The sequence below is a fragment of the Protopterus annectens genome, chromosome 11.part0 (genome assembly GCF_019279795.1).
Source record: "Protopterus annectens isolate FY-2018-M chromosome 11.part0, PAN1.0, whole genome shotgun sequence".
Lineage (NCBI taxonomy): Eukaryota > Metazoa > Chordata > Ceratodontiformes > Protopteridae > Protopterus > Protopterus annectens.
The window spans coordinates 423,472,067-423,494,412 of record NC_056745.1 but is presented as its reverse complement, the minus strand read 5'-3'; the positions used below and the strand labels follow the sequence as shown (position 1 = coordinate 423,494,412).

The window sequence follows — 22,346 nt, the reverse complement described above, 5'->3', positions numbered from 1 at the left end:
GACATTTCCCTGTGGTACATTTGACAGGGGACACATGGCTGAAGTAACATTCAGCTGCTGAAAAATATGGCTGTTCGCAAATTCGCTGTGGGCAAAGAGAAGCATACACTGCCATGCCCACAGCTTTAATAACCAAATGTACAGGGGGAAAACAATGTCCATGGTCCCCAAGGGAACATGAGATAGCAGGCAGTATGGCAGGCATCAGCAGCAGGCTGTCCAGAGGGCATGTCAGTGACAGTAAAACTGCAGTGCACAATGGGCAATGCATTTATAATTAGAGTGTGTGGACCACTATCCCATTCGCAGTGTCTAGGGAACATTACCTAAAATGCATACTGGAGCATACATGTGACTACAGTAGCCTGCAGGATTTCCTCCATGCTGTAGCACACTTCTACATGTTGTAGTTATATAAGTATGTACTGTACACTGAGCACAACACTCATTGCTTCTTCTGCCACCATGCATTTGGCTATTAAAGCTGTGAGCATGGCAGTGTGTGCTTCTCTTTGCCCTCAGGGAATTTGCAAACAGACATATTTCTCTGCAGCTGAATGTCACTTCAGCAATGTGTCCCCAGTCAAATGGACAACAGGGAAATGTCTCGCTGCCTAGGCGCCTGCACCCGTTGCAATTAAAGGTGGGGTCAGGTGTAAGGAATGAGTTTGTTATGTTACTACATTGTTTTCTTTACTTCTTTCCAGAAGCACTTAGGTTGGCTAGTTGTGAAGGTTTGCTTTTCTCTTTCAAGTGTTGGGCTTTTGCAGAATTAGTAGCCAGTCTTGTTTCTTTTCTGTGTTTGCTTTCGGTTTTATAATGCATTTTCTTTTCAAGCAGAATGTACCTGTTATTCCCCCAGGTCATATCACTTAAGTTTACTTTAACTTTTCTCCACTCTAACTGGCTACTAAGATTCATGGCTCTCACTGAATCAGGGACCATTCTCAAAAGAATCAGTTACAAATCCAGAAATAATCAGGGATGATTGGGAACACTTTAAAATATTATTAGTACTAGTAACTTGAGATATTGACAGAGTAAGGGAAAGAAAGTTGATATACATTTTTTTGAAGTAAAAGAAATGTATAACTCTAATTATTGTCATTACTTATTACATGAAATTTACAATGTCACCAGATTTAGGGAGGATTAAGTGGGACACAGCTAAAATTTGAGTCAAAATCAGGGGCTTTCCTGAAAATTGGGACAATTGAGAAAGTGGCATGGTAGGTAAAATCTTTTGCTCCTTTTCATAATTCTAACTTATTTTACTCTAATTTCCTACGTTTTGATGCTTTTGCGTATATTGTAAATGTATACATTGGATTTACTATCTATCCAAAGAATTACTCTGCCATTGAACTGTGAGAATGAAATAGGTCAGAAGTGATCGGTGCTCCACTCCGGTAATCAAATTAAATTAAACTTTCTGCATCGAGGACGTTTTATGGTTGTATTGAATTTCTCAAAATGAGCATATCCACATACCTCACAACCGCTTATTCCAAGAAATCTGGACACATGTCTAAAATAATGGGGGGGGGGGGTACGTTTTGCTATTATACACTTAGAAAGTGACTAGAATAACATTTTTTGTGAAGGCATACATTTTCTGAAGGATACAAAATCTGAAACTCAAAATGTTGTCATTTGGCGATTTCATTTGTCAGTGATTTGTCTGAAAACCACACATTTTAAGAGGTACAGACAAAAATATGAGACAGAAAGCTGGACAGTAGGTATTTATCCAGTGTAACTACTTTAAAATCTTGAATGTTTTTGAAAACATTACTCGGAGATTTCTTGAGTTTGTTTTTCGTATGTACTACTAAAAGTAATCTGACAGAATGCTGCATTTAGCGAAAATGTGCACTGCTGAGATCTTTCCAGCTGATGTCACGCTTCCTTCAAGTCTTGCTCTCCGGTGATCGGCTTGTGGCGTCCCAGTCGTGACTCGCTCCGCCCGTGTTTCAGGCGTACCTCCCAGTGGCATAGTCCTAGTCCCCGAACTCACTACGGAATTAATTGGACACCGCCTCCTTTTCAGCCCCGCCGGGCTCAAGCACCAGTACTACTGCTATTACAACAAGCCGCCTCTACCACGGCTAGAGCAGTAAACATGGGCGCGAGCTGAACATGTATGGTTTGTTGGTTGAAAGCCTTGGGGGAGGAAGTTCTGGAAGGAAACCGCAGCAGCAAGGAGATGAGTCCCATTAGTGTAGGACTTTTTACTGGGGATTAAGAAGCAGGCACACTTGGTGACGAAGGGAGACTGCCAGGTGAAAACATGGCTGGACTTATCAAAAAGCAGATTCTGAAACATCTGTCCAGGTCAGTGTGTTTTGTACATGGTGAAACCATTGTGAAATGGAACAGAGGTCTATCATTTTGAGTGTGAGCACGCAGGCCATTCTCAGTAAAACGGTGTACTTATTGCCTTTAGGTTTACAGTGACGCTGTATTGTTAACTGGCAGTGTATAAAACACACAAGAGGCAAGGAGAGATGAGTCAGATATGTAGGCTGAAATGACAGCGGTTTAAAGGGTCTCGGCAAGTCTTGTGCGTTGCTGGATATGCTTCTAACACAACGTAAAGCAATTTTGGGGGTAGTGGGTGAGAGTTAGTGGGCGCGCCAGCAGAGAGATGTGGCTATTTAACCGGGTAAAATGCAACCATTTTTCCCTGTTGGGGAAATGGATCGTGTTTCCCTAAAGCGAATTTAAGGAGAGAACACCTTGCTTCTACTGACGTAATCTCCAAAAAAAAAAAAAAAAGAAGAGGTGGGAAAAGTGATGAAATGACAGAGAGATGACTGTTGAATTGCAGTCTGTACTAAAGTCAGTTTTCATTTTTGACATGCCAGCCAAAAGGGGAGGTCAGAGCAAGGTGATCCTCCTTTACCCGATGTAACACTGTCCAAAGTACACTGGTTACAAGAGATTTCATCAGATGTATTGTTCATGTGTAGGTCTGGAAATGTTTTTCAAGTTCTTATGCAGTATTTAGTTGAAGTTCACTCCTTGTTGCAGACTTTAGATATTTTAGTGGATTTTTTTGTCGGCGACTGATGGTGACTGATTTGGTAGCACACCTGGCCTACACCATATAACAAGCTCTGTCAATATGCATGGTTGTAGAATATTAATAAGTGTGCCAGAGAATGTATCCTTGTCTTTACCCTGACACGTTGTATACAGGGAGGAGCAGAACATTAGCAACCATGGTGATTGGATAATTGAAAAGGAACTAGAAATGAAGGCAGCAAGGTAAAGCGAGGGTTGGGTTTATTTCATGTTATAACACTTAACCTGTAGCACAGAGAATAAAAATAAAGTAATTGACAACATTATTGTTTGAGAACTAAGTGTTACAAGCTGCTTTTGTAAATAAGCAGAGTTGATATTTCCTAGTGTGCTTTAGGCATTGCATAGAAAGGATGAACAATTTAATTATTCCTGCTTTCTGTTAATTGCATGGTTTGGTAGAATAATCTTGACTATCTGCAGAACTTCTGCTTGCCGAAAAATGTCTTTGCTTTTTTCCCGTTTTGCAATTTTCTTTGCTTTTTTTCCCCTGTTTTGCGGTATTGGGGCATAAAGAGCTTTGGCACTTTGGAAGTTGTAGAATACCTTTTTGGGATCATATCTCCATGCTCCACATCTGATATTAAAATGCAGAAATCACCTACCCAGAAAAAGTAACTTGATTTTGTTGTTAGGGTTTTTTGTATTTATTTGCTTATTTTATTTACGTACTTTAATTTTTTAAGACTTAATCAGAGAGGAGCTAACTGTAGAATTGCAGTCATTTGAATGATAGCATGTAAGTAATAATTATAGCTTCACAGCTGATGTTTTCTTTTGTTTTCCTAGTATTATCATTGTCAGTTAAAGTGAGTATCATTTCATTCTTTATCCTGTGAGATAAATTTTCCTGGCATATGAGTATTGTTTTTTTTTTTTTTTTTATGCTTACTTGTACTGTTGTCAAGTTGTTAAATCTAAAGTAATGTCTGGGAATAACTTGTACAAACTGCACTTTCCTTTATATGCCAACCTAAAAGAAAAAAAATCTGCACAATAATACAGAATGACATTATAATTGTCCATAAAGTAATGACTTTGAGTTGCACTTGAATGGGGAAATAACAAACCTGGGTGAAGTTAGAGCAAGTCTCATTCCCTTTTGCACAAAGCCACGGAAAATAAACTATGATTTTTTTTCTGTCTGCTTTCTGCCACGTGACCATCAGCCACTCCCCCAAACCGCCAATGAGTCTTATCCCATTCATTGCCCGTTAAGAACAACTTGATCACTGACGCACATGTGGGCAAATTGGAGATGGCCATCATCCTGGCAGGCATGAAAGTGTGCTTTATGCTGGTCTTCTATTTGACTGTTCACCTAATGTATAGACTGTTGTCCACTGAGTGGCACACTAGTTCCCTGGTACAGACTGCCTTGACTGAAGCCCATGGACTCCATCGGACCCTGTCCAGCAGCCAGTTGCCATTTCTCAACAGTATGATGGGGCTTGATTCTACCGGAAAGCACTTGGCCTTCTTTTAGAGAATAACCATTGCACACTACTGAAACAAGTGGGACATTGGGCATGGGTGGTCTTGAGATGAGTGGGATCAGCAGATGTCGTACCCCAGAAGAACCGTTCCCAGAATTCTTAACATCAAAGGAGTGAGAATCTAAAACAGCAACTAGGTTTTACAAATATGAGCAAACACAAGTTTATAATGCCCTATTGTAGCTGATACCGCAGTTTGTAATTATTTTGTAATAATGTTGCATTTCAAGTATATGTACATTATCTGAAAAATGAATGTTCTGGTGGTCTGGAATAAAGCAGATTTATAATACATGGGCATGTATCAGGCTATAGTGGTTTTCAACATATTGTATTACAAATGCTGCAGAAAATTGCTGTGCATTTTAGTAGCGACCAACAAACCTAAGGTTGCTTGAACTAGGTTCAAGCTTTAGTTTTTACTTAAGTTGTTTGTCTATGTAGATTTTAAGAGCAAAGATTACTGGTCAGACATAATAGTTTGTATAGTGTTAGAGATACATAATTGCTCTGGGCTAGAATAATATATATGACGCCAGTTTCAATGACTGCTAATACTGTATAAGTACTTTTGCTGAAAACAACTTTCAGCACTAATGGAGATGATACTTTTCCTCACTGTTGTGTGGTATTTAATTTTGGTTTATTTAAGTTTAGGGGTGTCCTCCCTATGGAGGGCATAAATGGAATTACATTTTGTGGTGTTGTCACTTGCTGATATTTCCTCCTTTTGAGTTGACATGAATTCTGTATCTTTAGGGTTGGAGATGGAAGTTGTTACCACAGAAACGTTTATCTTTCCTTCTCATGTGATCAGGAGAAAACGTGTTGAACACCGTTAATGTGGTTGACCCCCCCCCACACCTTTTATTTTACTTTGTGGGCAACGTACTTTTTATTGCAGAGGTTTATCATATAATTGTTTTGATAGGGTAGGCTTGTTTAAATGATACAACCCATTGTTTTTCTTTCTTTGACCTTTTTATGTTTGGTGGATTAATGTTGCTTAAATATTCCAGATTGCCTGTGTCATGGGGAAAAATTCTCATTAGCTTGGTACTTTAACAGTTTAGATGTGGTCAAGCAGTCATTATTATGCCAGGTGCACCAGAGGTAATTGGTTATTAAACCAGTAAAAAAATGGAGAAATTGACCAGACTTCAACGTGAATAAAATACTGTTATTTTTTGTTGGTTAAAACACATCACGTAAGTGCTTTCATCTGTCATGGAGACTTCTTCAGGTAAAATACACTCACATTCATCATCTTATTTATAAACTAGCTGAAGTTTATCAACCAGTCATGAAATGCTAGTAATTACAAAAAAATCTCATGAGTTAAAGGTGTACAAAGCACCTATTCCATTCACAAATACTTGCAAAAACTTTTTAAAAAATAGAATAAACTATGAAACATAAATAAAATACGTAAGAATCATGTTAAATTCCTTTAAAATGTATGTTAACATATCTGCTTTTTCACTCATTATGGGTTTGAGAGATACTTGGTCGTTCAGACTTGGGGGGGGGGGGGGATGATGCATTTAGTTGCAACTGCCAGACAAGTTCTCTTGTTAATAAATGTCTTTGCCAGTCACCACCCCTGGAATGAATCTGCACTTTTTCCAGTATACCAAAGCTGAATTTAACAAAATTACTGCACACAACAGAGTGCCTGTACAATGCATTAACTTCCTGATCTCATAAAGGTGCTCATAAATTCTTGATTTCAAAGCTCTCTCTGTCTTTCCAACATAGTATCCTGAGCAAACAGCACCATGTAGGTGTATGCATAGCTTCTTTCCTGAAAGGAAATGGGCGTGAACTTCTTGGGACCAGCCCTGGGATGTCTGTGGAACAGGAGAAGGACAGACATTAGTAATACTGGGGTTAACCATCAAAAAAACGGATTCAACAGTCAGCAAGCTAATTCCAGCAACAACAGGTCAGGTGGCTTAATAAACAACACGACGATGGAAGGGAGATGACCTACTGGGATAGTCTCCCACCTTCAGGTACTGTTGATAAAGACTTTTTTAATGGAAGTCAGAGTGTTTCAGCCTCTACAAACGCTAACACTTGTGAAGAGAAACCGAGGGGAAATTCTCAGACTAATCATGAAAGTAATGTTAATTTAAAAGACCTTATGAACAAAGTTTTTACCTTTTAAGGATGGGGGGGGGGGGGCAGAAGAATGTTACTAATGTATTTTCTGCACCACGTTACTTAACTACCTTAAAGTAAGTTTATAAATTGAAAATTAATATTTGCGTGAATGTCTTGAACACAAAATTGTTCCTCAGGGACTTAGGATGTATGTTTCCCTTTGGAGTGGATTACACTTTAGGAAACAGTTCAGGATTTTTATTGTTTTTTTTTTTTGACAAGTGTGGGTTTGAATTGATGTTAAAAATGATTCACTGTAATGAATCTGTTCTGGAAGCCCTGGGTAATGCAGCAGATACACTGAGCCAAGCTATTACAAATGAGTTATTATTTGAAGAGTATGAGTATTTGTATAACCAAGCCCTGTTAAGAGTAGACAAAAAGTAACAACATTTTTTTAAAAAAGATGAAAAAATTAGACGGGGACTTTAAACAATATCAAGACTGTAGGGCATACAAGATTTCCTTGTAGCAAACCTATTAACAAAGGGAGGCACTCTGATGGGTGGGGGGTAGGACAACATAGGCCATAATCATGGGAAACTAAACCTGACCCTAACGGACAAGAAATTGGGAACTTAATAGGGGAACTTGATTCCTTTATAGAAGAAGCACAGGGTTTTCAGGAGGTGAGAAGGTCAGGATTCAGGGCAACAGTCGCACAACAAGCAGAGGTGGGACCACCACAACAAAGGGCCAACAATGATGAAATAATTAGGTTTCTCAATGAAGGGCTCATTGGTATTTATCAGGACTTTAAAATTAATAACTATGCGGGTGTGGAGTTAACAAAAGACCGTTTTGAGTTGTTGTTGTTAAAGGGATACAAGTTTGTGCCCACTGGGCCAGTTAATATAGATGATTCACTTATTGAACTAAAGTTATTTTTGAAGAAGATTAACTTTAGTTTATATTTTAAAGACAAGGATGTGAACAGTGAGACAGGTAATCAAAGTACACTTAAGAGGAATAGTGTTTTTAACCCCCCCCCGGTACAAATTTTTGAGAAGGTGGTTATATCAACTGTATGCTGAGAAAAAGAAAGGGTGGTGTAATTTAACAAAAAAAGGAGAGACCCAAATTAGAGAGTGTAATGACTTAAGGGTGATGAAACCTGGCAAGGGAGGGGGACTGTTATTTTTAAAACAGAAGATTATAAGAACAAAATGACCTCCCTCCTTTATAATACTGATACCTATCCCCCTATTTCGAAAAATGAGATTACAGTAGCCTGTCAAAGGTTGAATTTTTACTTAGAAGAATATTTTTTAGAAAATAGGATAGATGTGAACACCTACAAAATTTTACAACAGAAAAAGCCAGTGATCCCGGATATTTTCGGTATACCAAAGGTTCACAAGAACGTTGACAAACCTCCTTTAGGCCTATTGTGACTAGTAGGGGGAGTAAGGCTCATCCTTTAGCTATTCTTTGGACAAATAGTGCAAAGAAGTAGTGACCAACACCCCCCCCCCAATCTCCTGAAAGACTCCTGGGAATTTTTAGGAAAATTAAAACAGGATTTATGGAAGGAAGGAAGGGCTTATTTTTCTCATTATTGATGTAGTGGACCTCTTTACTAGTATTCCTAAAATTGAGGGGATGAACTTTTTTATAATTCCATGCGGCAATTTTCTTCCCTTTCAGAAGACAGGATTAGGCTCTTAGTTGAGCTGATGGAACTCATTTTGGACAATAATTTTGTCCATTTTGAAGGTGAATTTTACCAGCAAATTAGAGGAGTTGAGATGGGGGCAGCCTGTAACCCCACCTATGCCAGTATTGTCATGCTTGGATGGGAGGATGAATTTATTCTGAAGAGTTCTTTTGCCAAGCACCTGCATCTTTGTGAGGTTTTTGAATGATATTTATATTCTGTAGGATGGTACAGTAGACCAAATTAGTGAGTTTATGAAACCTCTGAATGGTATCAGTGGCTACTTTAGGTTTACACATTCTTGGGATTTTCTGATGTTACTTGGATGTTAAGATTTCCCAACGGCACAACAAATTAATTTCCAACCTTTTATAGGAAAGAAACCTTTTGTAATGCATACCTGCACTACAGTAGCAACCATCCATACCATCAGAAGAAAGGACTGGTAAAGGGTCAGGCCATATGGGTGGCGAGAATGACGTCTGATATTAAAGAACTGGATCAGGAGTTTGACATACTGAAGAAAATGTTTATAGAAAGGAAATATCCCCAGAAGATGGTGGATACTATTTTTGAAGAAGTAAGGAAATGTTGGGGTACCAAGTATCCACACCTGTTAGGGATGGATTTTACTAATCAAAATAGGAACAAGGGAGGCGACGGATACAAAGAAGCCCTAGTATTGGAACACAATGTTTATTCCCCAAGAGATTAGGGAAGTTTTATAAAGAAGAACTGGAGTATTTTAAGGTTAATAATGAAGTTTCCCAGTTGGTTGGGCCTGAACCCCTTTTTGTAAGCAAAACTGGTAAGAACTTTTAAGTATGTCTTAGAAAACGTTAAACAGACAAAAATGTTGGTACTGGTACCACATCTTGTGGTAGTTGTGCGTATTGTGTGTAAATTATGAAAGAGAAAACAATGTTTTTGGACGATTTGCACACCAAGGTTTTCTTTGTGAAAGGGAATTGTAATACCAACAAACTAGTGTGCCTAGCTAAATGTGGCAGTTGCTCAGGATACTATGTTAGAAAGACAGAGAGAGCTTTGAAATCAATAATTTATGAGCACCTTTATGAGATCAGGAAGAAAAAGGAAGTTAATACATTGTATAGGCACTCTGTTGTGTTTAGTAATTATGTTTAAGTTCAGCTTTGGTATACTGGAAAAAGTGCAGATTAATTCCAGGGGTGGTGACTGGCAAAGACATTTGTTAAAAAGATAACTTTGTCTGGCAGTTGCAACTAAATGCATCATCCCCACCAGGTCTGAACGACCAAGTATCTCTCAAACCCATACTGAGTGAAAAAGCAGATTTGTTGACATAAATTTTAAAGGAATTTAACATGATTCTTGTGTATTTTTATTTATGTTTCATAGTTTATTCTATTTTGAAAAATGTTTTTGCAAGTACTTGTGAATGGAATAGGTGCTACACCTTTAACACAGGGGATTTTTTAAATTACTAGCATTTCATGATTGGTTGATGGACTAGCTAGTTTATAAATAAGATGATGAACGTGAGTGTACTTTATCTGAAGAAGTCTCCGTGAGAGATGAAAGCGCTTATGTGATGTGTTTTAACCAATAAAAATAGTATTTTATTCACATTGAAGTCCGGTCAATTTCCACATTTTTTTTTACTGGTTTGGTGAAGTTCGGGCTGTTTTTTTTAGTTAATTTTGTAATTGGTTATTAACCTTGGTATATGTGTGCTTAATTTTACTGGTGGGAATATTTCAAAAATGTATCTTAATTCATTGGCCAGCATAAGTGTTAGATGATCTTTTTGGTACTTTTAAGTTATTTTTTTCTGAAATGTAGTTGTCCTGCTGTCCAGTTTCTGACATTTTCTTATCCCTCACAGTATTTCTGCTGAACTGTGTTATTTAGATGCTATGAAATATCTCCAAGGCCAGCTATTGACTGGACGAATAATGAAATTAACAAACATCCAGTGCCAAAAATACACTTTTTTTTTCGTTTCACTTTCCTTAGGAAGTAGTTTAAAATTAAATGTGAGTACAGAGCTGTGCCTCCTGCTCTGTCTAACCAGCATGGCTTGGTGGAGATGTGAGGAGGTCGAGGGCCAGAGAGTGAACTTAAAATGGTTTAGAACTACCCTTTTCAAAGGAAAAGTAGTTGAAATTCTTAAAAAAATGGTACACAAAGCAAACATGACCATGGGTATGAGTTGTATTTAACTGAGAAGGTTCAAAAGGATACATCTCAAAGCATATGTGTATTTTGTATATTTGCATTTTCCAGGTATTTGTTCAGACTGTGCTGCTTTTGGTCCGCATCATTCTTGGCTGATCCTTTTTGGAATAGAGCTGCTGAATTCACTATTTTCTCACTTTTTAGGGTGTATTTTGCAGGTTATTGTCTATCTTGATGCACAGTAGGAAAAGACACTGCTAGCACCCCCTCCCCCCATTTTGTCAGGGATGGCACTTGATGGGGCAAACTGTATTGTTAAATACGTGCATGTGTGTGAAATATATTGAATGAAATAGCTAATATAAGAACTGGTTGACAGCAGGGTACACATTTAAAGACTTTAAAAATGTTGACATTTCAGGGTTCCTAGGTGAGGGGTCTGCATCTCCCTTGTAAATGAATTTGAGTTGATGTGGTGCCAGGGGATTTCAGAGTACTGAAACATGTTTCTGCTGAAAAAGTGGAACTGCTGACTTTTTGACTGTGTGTGTGTGTGTGTGTGTGTGTGTGCTTGTGTGGTGCACAACATTGCTTGCATGCACAGCTTTAACAGCACTAAAACTTGCACCTAATGTCATGGGCACAGTAATATATTTTCAGATGTACTTTTCTCAGTCATTCTTATTTTTTTATTCTGTTTAAAACCTTTTAGGAGTTTGTATTATACAAGTTGCCTGTCAGAGCCTGTAACACTCAGAAGTGCTCTATCCTAACTGTGTTGTTACTCAGTCTCGCAACTTTCATTGCGTCTCTTTACTGATGATTTATGGGGAGCCGGAGCCACAGGATAACATCCCATGTGCCAGCATTGTTGTTGTCTGTTTTGGCATAGTTGATGCCTCTTAATTAAATTGTATTGGTTTCAAGTTTTTATTTATTTATTTTTTTTTGTCAGTCCTATAATTGATATTGGTCTTTCAACAATTGCTGTCAGACAGAAAGCGAAGGAAGCGGGAGTCGAAAGGATATTTTAGATACTACACTGTAGATGCTTGAAATGTTTTGTTATTCTGCATTATTAAGTATGTTTTTTGACCAGTCTTTGTATTTGCTAATGAGTTAGTAAGTAGTGATGTCAAGTAAACTGTGGTAGTGTTACCGTCAAATATTTGTGCATTTCAAAGATGCTTTTATTGCTCAGTCTCCATTTTCTCAGGTCAGATCTGAAACTTGGTTAGTGTTGTCTAGTTGATTTCTTCTTCTAGTTTAAAAACAATAAAATAAATTTGCACTAGATTGGTTTTTGTATATAGAAAGAGAGTTTGACTTTTAAGATGGTACTGGAGATTAATGCAGAGTAATAGGTTGGTTCATAGTTCTTTTATCAGGCTTATGGCCTACAGTTTGTTTAGAAGTTTGGGTGCTGTTATCTCCTCTTTTCTTACTACCCGTTTGAAGATCTATAGAGATTTTAAACAAATATAATGATAATGTATTTTATAGCAGTAGGAGACTGTTCTTAAGTAGGGGTAGTGATTTTCAACCATGGGTCTCTGAAATTTTGAGGTTCCTCTGGGGTGTGATAGGGGCTCCTCCACAAATTTCTCAATGTTAACAAAAAAGATAGGTTTCTCCAACCAAACAAGCTCTATCTTCAGTTCACCCATGGGTTCAATAGCAGTGCAAAAGCAATGAATCGCAAGTTTCAGATGAATAGCAGAAAGCGATAATGATTTTTGTAAATCAGTAATTCAGTGTAATAAAAAAGCAGCTGCATTGTCATCACTGTTTTGCTACTAATAGGATAACTGATGCATTCATTCTATTTCTATATGGTCCTTTTGTCTGTGTCGTTTATTGAATTATATAATTATAATGAAATTGTATGGTTACAACAGCTGGAATTCATGTGTTTCCTTGAGTGATACTGAGAGGCTCTGCAGAGTTCCATAATTTATAAAAAGACCGAAAATCATTAATGTATGATATATAATCTGTCCATCATGTTAGAGAAGAATCTAGAGTGGTAAGCCAAGCATTGGTCAACTATTAAAAAGTTTTTATACAAGATCAGAGTCTAGGGTGAGAGGTCTAAGTCTTCCTTTATGTGTATATGACTGAAGCCCCACAGTTTAAGAATAAAACCCTACACTACACTACATTCTGCTCTATAAATGGACAGACCTGTTGAGGTTAACAGTGGTCTTTTGGATCTGTTATCAGTGCGTTTCAGTATTAGATCTATCGCACTATAATATTTTCAAAGTGTGGCTGAGACATTGTGGTCAAATGTGAAATATAAATTCTAACAGTGCCCACACCTATAACCTTATCACTGGGAATTGGTGCTTTTACAGAAGAATGATATTGGAATTTCTTCTTCTGACATGAAAAATGTTGAATTTACTGACTTTGAAAGTTATTCCCTCTGCGTCAGTGCATGCCTTTTATATAAAAAAAAAAAAATGGAAGTATAGCCCTTTCACTTTCACAGATTGAAAAGCTGCCTACCTTGCATTAATTTGGCAGACTCCGTTCAGACCCCTCTAGTTGCCTTAATATGAGAAAATCCAGCAAAGATGATGACCTGAACCAATCCATTTGTGTTTCTACTCATGTGACACATTCCATATCTGGAAGAGTATCACAGACTCTCATCCTCTGTGTTATTGGTTAACCAGTCTTACATCTAAGTATGTAATGATAAGAATTTTATTTGTTCCTGACATGGGTGTCGGTAAATTACCTTGAGAGCAGAGTAAAGCAAAGCTTGAGCATTGACTGTTGACATCCATGCTGAGACCAGCTGAGACCCCATACTAAGCAGAGAAAGATCCAATCATAATTCTTTGTAATGCGTAGAGTTTTATCTTCTACATGCACTGCATCTTAAGTGTAGGAGTGTGAAACGTTTTACAACTTTCAAAGCAGTAAAACATTTAGTGCAGCCACACAGGCAGTGGGCAGATACAAAGTGTCTGAAAAATCTTAGACACTTCAGTGTCTCACAGACAAAGTGTGAAAAGAGTGAAGTTGTAACAGCTTTTAAAGATGTGAAAATGCTTCAGCTGTTAAACTCTAGTCTCATGTTGGAACATAACAGCACTTAGAAAGTACTTTCCTTTTCCCCGGAATGTTTTCCTAGGATGATTCCTATATAACTTGGCAGCTTATCTCATTCTCGGGCATTTCTGTCTTGGTCTTCTTCCTCAGTGCTTGCCATGCTGGGGACTGAATGAAATCTCCTGATACCTACATTAGGAATTTGTCTTTTTTGGTATAGCTCATTACATCCAAAAGTACTTTAAGGAAACAAACACAGGAAGGCATACATAGCTGTTTTTTGTTATTTCACACCTACTTGGATCATAAAGCTATTCCTGCTCAAAATGTCCAACTCTTTGTATTGTCAAATAGAACTGTATTCTTTACCTTTTCTGGGGCTCGTAAGCCTGTTAAACTTTTATCATTTGAACCTGAATAAACCCAATAACTACTGAAAACAACATCACTAATTAATTAGCTGGGCTTTGCAAACCAAAAAATATAACTATTGTCTGATTTGGGAAGGAAGACAGTACTGAAACTCACAAACCACCCCATTTTTAAAAGGCTGAGCTATTTATAACTGTATCCTTTGTTGCATACATCATCTTTGAAAAAAAAAAAATCCATCCATCCACAACCCTTTTTCTCATATTTTGGTACATGGGGTCAGGGTGTCACTTCACAGTGACAATCATCAAGAGCCAAGGTTTACACTGCTGGGTGGCAAGCCCTGCCTCTGTAGTTCTTCCACGTCACACACTTGAATGCTCACACACACCTATGGCCAGTTTTGAGTGTCTAATCCAGCTTCTGCACGTCTTTGGAATGCAGGAGAAAACCAGAGCACCCAGAGTAAACCAACATGAACACAGGGAGGATATGCAGACTCCGCACCGAAGGCACCCCAGGTGAAAATCAAACCAAGCAACTTCTTGTTGTGAGGCAACAACACTGTCTGCTGAGACACTATGCTGCCTTACACACATGTAGGGAATGCATATGTAAAAATCTCTGCAAAAAAGTCACTAATACTTTATTCAGGATTCTCAAACTTGACAACATTTCTCACTACTTCATTCTAAGGGAATGGAAATATGATCTTTCTATGCATAATTGCACATTGTAATCTCATCAGGGGCTCCCTTAAAGCGAATTATGGGCAAAAAATAGTTTTCCAAGGAAACTAGATCAGCATGTCTGTCCCAAGAGAACATGTTTAGGAAAACATTTAAAATTAATAATAAGTTGTTACTGTGGTGCTGGCAGGTTTTAATTGTGTAGAACTTGGTTCATGTTAAGATCTTGTTTTTCTGCAGTGGTCCTATATCAGAAGTTTAGGCACCTTTCCTACATCGTAAAGTTGGTTAACAAAGTTGCTTTTTCCTAAATATGAAGTGCCTCATGTACTGCATAACTATAAATTCCATGGCTGTATGAGGATTGTATCAAATAACCTGCTAGATCCAAGTAAATAGCATGCGATAGGAAGTAAGTGACTTCCTCAAACAAAGAGATAAAGTTCAACATATCGCACTTATTTCTTATCTGATATCGGATAAAGCCAGCCTTTTTCCCACCAAGTATTTTTCTCATGATTTTACAGATTGTTAGGCAAGCTGATAGGCTTAGACACTTGAAGAGCTGCCATTTTGAATAGGAACCAATACTACCATTTCCATTGCTTGGTGCTGGCTGTTGCAGTGGTACAGTCTAGGTAGAGTCTTTCAAGTAAAATTGGATCATATATTACACTTTGATTAGGCAGCTGTTACCTTAAGTGGCTTGTAAGAAGCAGAATATAATGACAATTCCTCAACTTTTACAAGTAATTCAAGTTGTCTACCTTTTGTTTTTTTTTCCAGTAAAATAACTGCATCTTTTCAAGTTGTTAAAGTGATTTATTTGAAGGTTACTGAATACAGCATTTTCAGTGATAAATCCAGTTTGTCCAGGCTAAATATGCATTTTGTAATCTGATTATCAAAATCAGAAAACTCTATTCTTTAGTCAGACAGTGGTCAGCATTTAGATTGATGCTTGTCATTGTAGCCCTTTTGATAGTCATTTTTCACAACTGACCATTTACTTTGTCATCATAAATTGTCATTTATGTTATACATATACATTTTTTTTTCTTCTCCATTCATCTGCTAATCAGATGACACTGGTATCTGTCCTCATTCACCTGGGGATTTCTGTTGACATCCATCCCTCGCACCTACCCAGAAAAATTCCTAGGATGGTACATACAATGGGTGATCACTTCCATAAATGGCTTGACATCAGCAAGCCATCCTGCCCATTCATGGTAGCACTCCACAATAGGTTTCCCTGGTCTCCGAATCGTACTACAGTGTATGCTTCAGGACACACAGCTCTTCCATCCTTATCATAGGATAGGCACACCCATCCTCCCTTTCCAGCACCTAATATGCCTGGTATTTTAATCGAACATGGGTCTTTTGAGCCATAGTCAGGGCTTTATCACTGTATGCCATTGTGCTGGCTTGATGTTTTGCATGTATTTACGTTAAAGGCAAGTTTATTATTATAGCCTGTATGCATTTTTAGAGACTGTCCTTGGAACTTTAGCACTTTTTTTTTTTTTTAATTACTTTGTGTGGTTAACCAAAATTGCTGATGACTGTTATCTGAAGCCCATTTTCAGTTGTCATGTTTTAGAAGAATATTCCAGAAAAAAGTGCACTTAGTGTTTTGGAACATTACTTGTGTCTTTCGGCTTTTCCCGGTTAGGGGTTGCCACAGCGGAACGCTGGTCCGCTAATGATTGTCAGTAGAATTTTACATGCCGAGTTGCCAGACCTGACGCACAACCTTCAACGAAGGTACGCCCATTCACGCATGTGTCCACGCAGAAGACGCTCTAGCTGAGAAATAAACCAGACAACGTCTTACTGTGAGGTGACAACGCTACTGCAGCACCACCACCGCAGTGTTTTGAAACATTACTGATAACTCTAATCAGGGTGGACAGATAACCTGCACCTTGACTCTTTTCATCCTGCTGCTTAACCTGTGTTTCACCTGTTGAACTGTGTATGGATTGACATTTACTTCATTTAATTTCTTAGTTCTGTTATTGGGAGTAATCAAATGATTTAGCAAGGTCAGGATAAGTGGCGGCAATTATAATTTCTTTGTCAGGTGCAGCTAACTGTTCAAAAAAATGGCGTAAGATTAAAAGTCAAGATCTCTACTTAAAATCTTGCACTGTTCCATATATTACAGAAGTAGATCACCTATTCCATTACAACTGTTAAGTTGGTGGACCTAAAATTATTTGGATCTGCTATAACCTTTCCCCTCCTCCTTTGTGAATTGATAATCGCTATAGTCTGTCGTCATAGATCAGACATGTCCATGTAATATTTTTTAAACATGATTGATAGAGGGTTGGTTAGTTATACTTGAATTTTTTTATTTGTGATAGCACTTAAGTCTGTTGTGTAAGTGATGCCTCCTCTTTGTAAGTGATGCCTCCTCTTTGTCTGTAGCACTCTGACGTATGCTGCTTGTTTATAGTAATATCTGGACAGAATTTTTTTTTGTAGGTATGTTAGCTGTTTCTTGCAATTGGGTGGTCACTTCATTGTTAATGTTACGTTCACAACTTGATTATTGGCTTTCTGTTTCAGAAAAGAAATATTGAGTTGAGAGTAATATCTCAAAACTTAATTTGGTAGTTTCCAAACTTTATTTCATCTCAATTTGTTTTTGTGACTATGGTAGTTTCTGTATGCTTATTAGTAATAGTACTCCTTTTTTTTTCTGTTACCTGTTGTATTAATCCTACAATTTCACTGAATACTTTTGTTGATCAAACAATCATAAGCTTATCAGTATGATATCCAAGATATTGCCATCCCCAGATGGATATTTTGCTTTTGTTTCTGGATTGTTTTAAAGAATACAGTCATGCATTTATATAAATGAAAACAAACCATACTAACATATTTTCAGTTGCAAACATTGTACATACCTTGTAATCTTCTGCATAGTCATTTTCAGTCAATCCATTACACAGTTTATTGAATTTCTGCCTTCCCTTAAACCTCATTCCTCCTCCAAAACATTATTCTGCATTTGTTACCACAATTCCCAATTTTTGTAAATATAATTTGCTCCTGCCCTTTCGTAAAGATCCTGCTTCTAGTTCTTTTATATTTGTTATTTCTAATACAGTTGGCTTAGACTTTGACTTCCATTTTCTAGAGATGGCTTTTTTGTTGTCAAACCGAATTAAATTCTGCAAGGCACTACCTTGTCTAGGCAATTCCAGTTCTGTAACACAGCTCAAAAAAATAATTTCCTCAGTTACAGAAGTTTGCTCACCCAGTATTTCTAACAGAGTAGTCTCCAGGGATTTTTTTTTTAAAGTCTGCCAACTTAATTACATTCCTCAAAAATATATTACCAATTGCCTCATCTTTCCTTGAATGTTTGCAATCTATTTGAGTTAAAATTCTTTGGAGGCTGCTTTGGATATAAAAATATCTATGCAAACACTTCCAAAGATCCCAAATCTTCAAGACCTTGTTGCATATTTGGAAGAGATGCATATATCCTGCCATTGTTTCTTTGTGAATTGATATCTAATTACTCTTCCCAATCCTTTCTAACCGCCTCTGGTTCCTGCAGTTATCATTCAATACTTTATATGCCCTACTAATGATGCCTTTTTAACAGAAGCTAGATTCTACAAAAAACTCCACTAGTGCTGGTATTTCACTAAAGATCCCAATATTCCTTTCTCTTTAGCTATTCTCTGCCTTCCCCATCACGGATTGATATCAGTATGTAGCCTGCAGTCCAAAGGAATTATTGGCCTCTTCCCTTTCTATTACTGTTCCCCCCTCTAATTATTTGCTTCTAATACTTTGGTTCCTTTGCCATTTTTCCAGTAAATTCCAACCCTCGCTTGCCTATTCCCTGTAGCCCTAATTGCAGTCATGCCTATAGGCAGAATCTCCTTTCTCCATTCCCATGTTGGCCAAGTTCTTAGAATACTTTCTGCTACCTAATGAATATGATATTCTCTATGGTTACTGTTGTTCTTGATAAGGATCTGCATCCAAAATCCCATTCTCTCCTTATTTCTTGCGTTGCCCCATTTCATCATCGTCCCTTTCCCCTCTGAATTATATGTAGGAGCCTTAACTGTGTAGTTAGGAAATACCCATTCAAGTCACGTAATCTCAAACCACCTTGTTCTATTGGAATGATTGGCATATCCCACTTGACTCTCTTGCCGTCTTCCCGTCCCAGATCAAATCCTTTAGCTCCTTATTAATTGCTGTCCACAGCTTCTACTCTAGTTGATTAGTTTTATACACAGGTCAGGCATATTTTTAAAGGGACTAAAAACATTCACTGTTTGAATCTTGCTATCCATAAAAGAGAGCTTCCAGTTTCTCAGTTTTTATATTATCTTTTGCTTAGTCTCTTCCCGCATATCCTTAGCTGCCATAAGATGATCCTTTTAAATTCATAGTCCCAAGTACTTAATTTTGTCATGCCCCCATAAACATGAGTATTGCTGAACCAATTAATGTGTGGGTGTAAAGTTTATAACTTTTGCCTTTGTTTTATTTTCACTAATTTTCTATCCCCAAAAGACTTGAAACTGTGTTAGAATGTTCCACAACACTGAAATTTTCTTTTCTGGTTTTATCCGGTACAAAATAATGTCACCCAGAAATAAAGCCAAAGTTTCTTGATTAACCTACCAATTGTATCCTTGGATTCTTGAGTACCTTATTTATTTTGCCAGTGGTTCTAAATCTAATGCAAATAACAAAGGGAAAAGAGTACAGCCCTGCCTGGTTCCTCTCTTCAAACAGAACTTATCCAAGAGGAGCCCACTAATTTCATTTTCACCTGTGTTCCCTCATATATGCTCCTAATCAACCTTAACCTTATAATTTTATCAGGGAATGCAAATGTTTCCATTGCCCTATTCCTAAAATCCTAGTTTACTGTGTTGAATGCTTTCTCTGCATAAAGAACCACTAGCAACAGTGGCATTTTCTTACATTCTGCTTCCCTTTGGATTATCATTGTTCTGTTAATGTTGTGAAATGTTTACCTTCCTGAACAAAACCACTCTGATCCATATCTATCAATTTTGAAATCACGTTTGCCATTCTTTTTGCCATTATACAGGCAAACACTTTATAATAATGGCTTAGAATTGAAATGGGTCTATATGAAGTGGGATTTGATGAGTCTTTACCATTATTAGGTATTACAGCCAAGACAGGATTTTGGTGCTTCTCCTCATTTTAAAATATTGTTATACAAAACCTTCCAGATCTTTCACTTTCTTCCCTCAAGCTTCTAAATTTCCACAGTAATAATTATTCCTGGAGACTTTTTTTCTTGTATGTTGGTTTATATATCACCATTTTTACATCCTCTCCTCCTATCCTAACGGTTAGTAATTGAGCCACATCTTTTTCTTTATTTTCACATTTTTCTGCTTTTATACAGGTTTTTCATAAAATTTCTGAAATACGTCTAATACATTTACAGAATCTGTGGTCATTTTCCTTGTTATAGACTCCCCAAGCTTGGCAACAACTCTTTCATGGGCAGGTACTAGGCTATTGGCCCTAGGGCCTATATATGCCTAGCCAAAAAGGTACCCTGGCTTTCGCCACCCAAGAAAATTATTTTCCTGTGCCCCTGTCCAGCAGAGCCGCAGAAGTGATCCCTGGGGTGAATTTCCTATTTCCCATCCAATCATCAAGATTTTTCTTGAAGAGTGCTAATGAGGAGCTCTGTTTGACATAGATAGGTAGTCTGTTCAGGAAGTCTCTGAGACTGGAATCTATCCCTCCAGCATGTTCTGTTTATTGTGGTGACAAGGTTTAGGTCCATAGAGCGTGTAGCTCAGTGGGATTGGGATTTCTTTAAGTGGAGTATGTCCAACAGCTCTGGGTTTGACATAGCTTTGTATGTTAGGTAGGCAGAGATTGCTTCTGAATAGGCAATATGCAATGGAGTAAAGCTGGAGTTTTTTGAGACGCTCTGCGTAGGGCATCTGTTTGAGGCCAGTAATCCTCTCTGTGAGGTATTTCTGTGGCCTTTCCAGTTGTTGTAGATGTCTTGTGAGGAACATACCAAAAGGGGTGTTTTACTCTATAATGGGTCTAATGAGTGATGAGTAGAGGGGAACAATGACCTTTTTTCTGAATGAGAAACCTTTTGTGATGAAGTGAGCCACGTAGAAGGATTTCCTGACCACTGTGGTGGTGTGATTATCAAAGGAGAGATTACTGTCCACCTGTGTCCCAAGGTCTCTTATCACACTTTCGGCGTTAAGTAGACTACTACTTATGTGGTAGTTATGGGTACAGAGTTTTTACTAAAGGGGATGACCATACACTTTATGGCATTGAGCTTCAGGCCATGGCTTTGACACCAGACATCTGTCTCAGTGAGGCCCTTTTGTAGTATGTCCACATCTTTAGGAGTTTCGATTATGGATCCTAGTTTGCAGTCATCTGCAAACTTTGTTAGCCAAAGACCTTCTGTGTTAGCCTGTACTTCAGAGAAGTAGATACCAAACAGGAGAGGACCCAAGACTGAACCCTATGGTACTCCACTTGTCACTAGTCTGCAGTCGGATTTGGAGTCTGCTACTTTCACAGTGTGGGTTCTGTCCATGAGCCAGTTGGCAACCCATCTTGTGACATAGGGATTTATACCTAGTTTAGTGAGCTTATCTATAATTCTAGAGTTGGGGGATGGTGTCGAGCTTTGGTGAGATCTAGATAAGCTGTGTGAACCACCTTACCCTCATTTATGGCTTTGGTTTAGGAGATGTGATCTGCCTTTTACAAACCCGAACTGGGTAGGGTCCAGAGTTTAGAGATTACCAGTGTCTTTGTTTATCAGTTCCATGATGATACGTTCCATGGCCTTGCAGACCAGGCTCATCAGGCTAATAGGGCAGTAGTTCCCGGGGTCTGTTGTGGCTCCCCCTTTGTGGAGTGGGATAACCATCGCGGTGTGCCATTCAGTGGGCACAAAGCATGAGGTGAGGCTATGAGTGAACATGGTACTTGGGTAGGGTGCCGGTTCATTCTGTAGTTTGTGTAGAACGCAGCCTGTCAGATCCCATGGATGCTGTATTCTTGGCTTTGGAGAGTGTGTTGTTTTTTTTTTTTTTTTTTTTTTTTTTTTAGTTGTGCAGCCATGATTACAGGAACTTTGCATTCTTCCGGTATAGAGATGGGCCCTCTGGGAGGTGAGAGGGGGGTAAAGGTAGCACTGAACCTATCTGCCAGGATGTTGGCAATATCAGTTGGTTCTGTATATTTAGTGCCATTGTGCTGTAACTCAGAGCAGATCTGAGTGTTGTCTTTGAGATTCTTGACATAGCTATAGAATGCTTTGTGATTGTCTTTAGAGTCAGTGGCAATTTTGTTTTCGTAACTAGCTTTGGTGGATTTAATGAGGGATCTCAGCATCTTGCTGAGGTTGACCAGGGAGTTCCTCCAGTCATGGGATTTTTTCTTTCTTCTGCTGTAGTTTGTTTATGGCAGAGGACCACTAGATTGGCTTTCTTTTTTTGGAGGATAGCATCTTGGTTCCATTAGGGATAGCATGGCTCTGCTCGACAGTGGCACAGGAAAATAATTTTCTTGGGTGGCAAAAGCCAGGGTACCTTTTTGACTGGGCTTGTATAGGCCCCAGGGCCAATACCC

General features: G+C 38.2%; 1 protein-coding gene across 1 annotated transcript in view; it reads left to right on the top strand.

Annotated features, from left to right (window-relative positions):
• Window positions 1-1,939: 1,939 nt before the first annotated feature.
• Window positions 1,940-22,346, top strand: part of UHRF1BP1L (UHRF1 binding protein 1 like) — a 2,202,923-nt gene continuing 2,182,516 nt past the window's right edge. Inside the window, exon 1 of the mRNA XM_044087916.1 lies at window positions 1,940-2,334. Coding sequence (XP_043943851.1) covers window positions 2,291-2,334 — 44 coding nt within the window. The 5' untranslated portion in view covers window positions 1,940-2,290. The remainder of the gene's footprint in view (window positions 2,335-22,346) is intronic.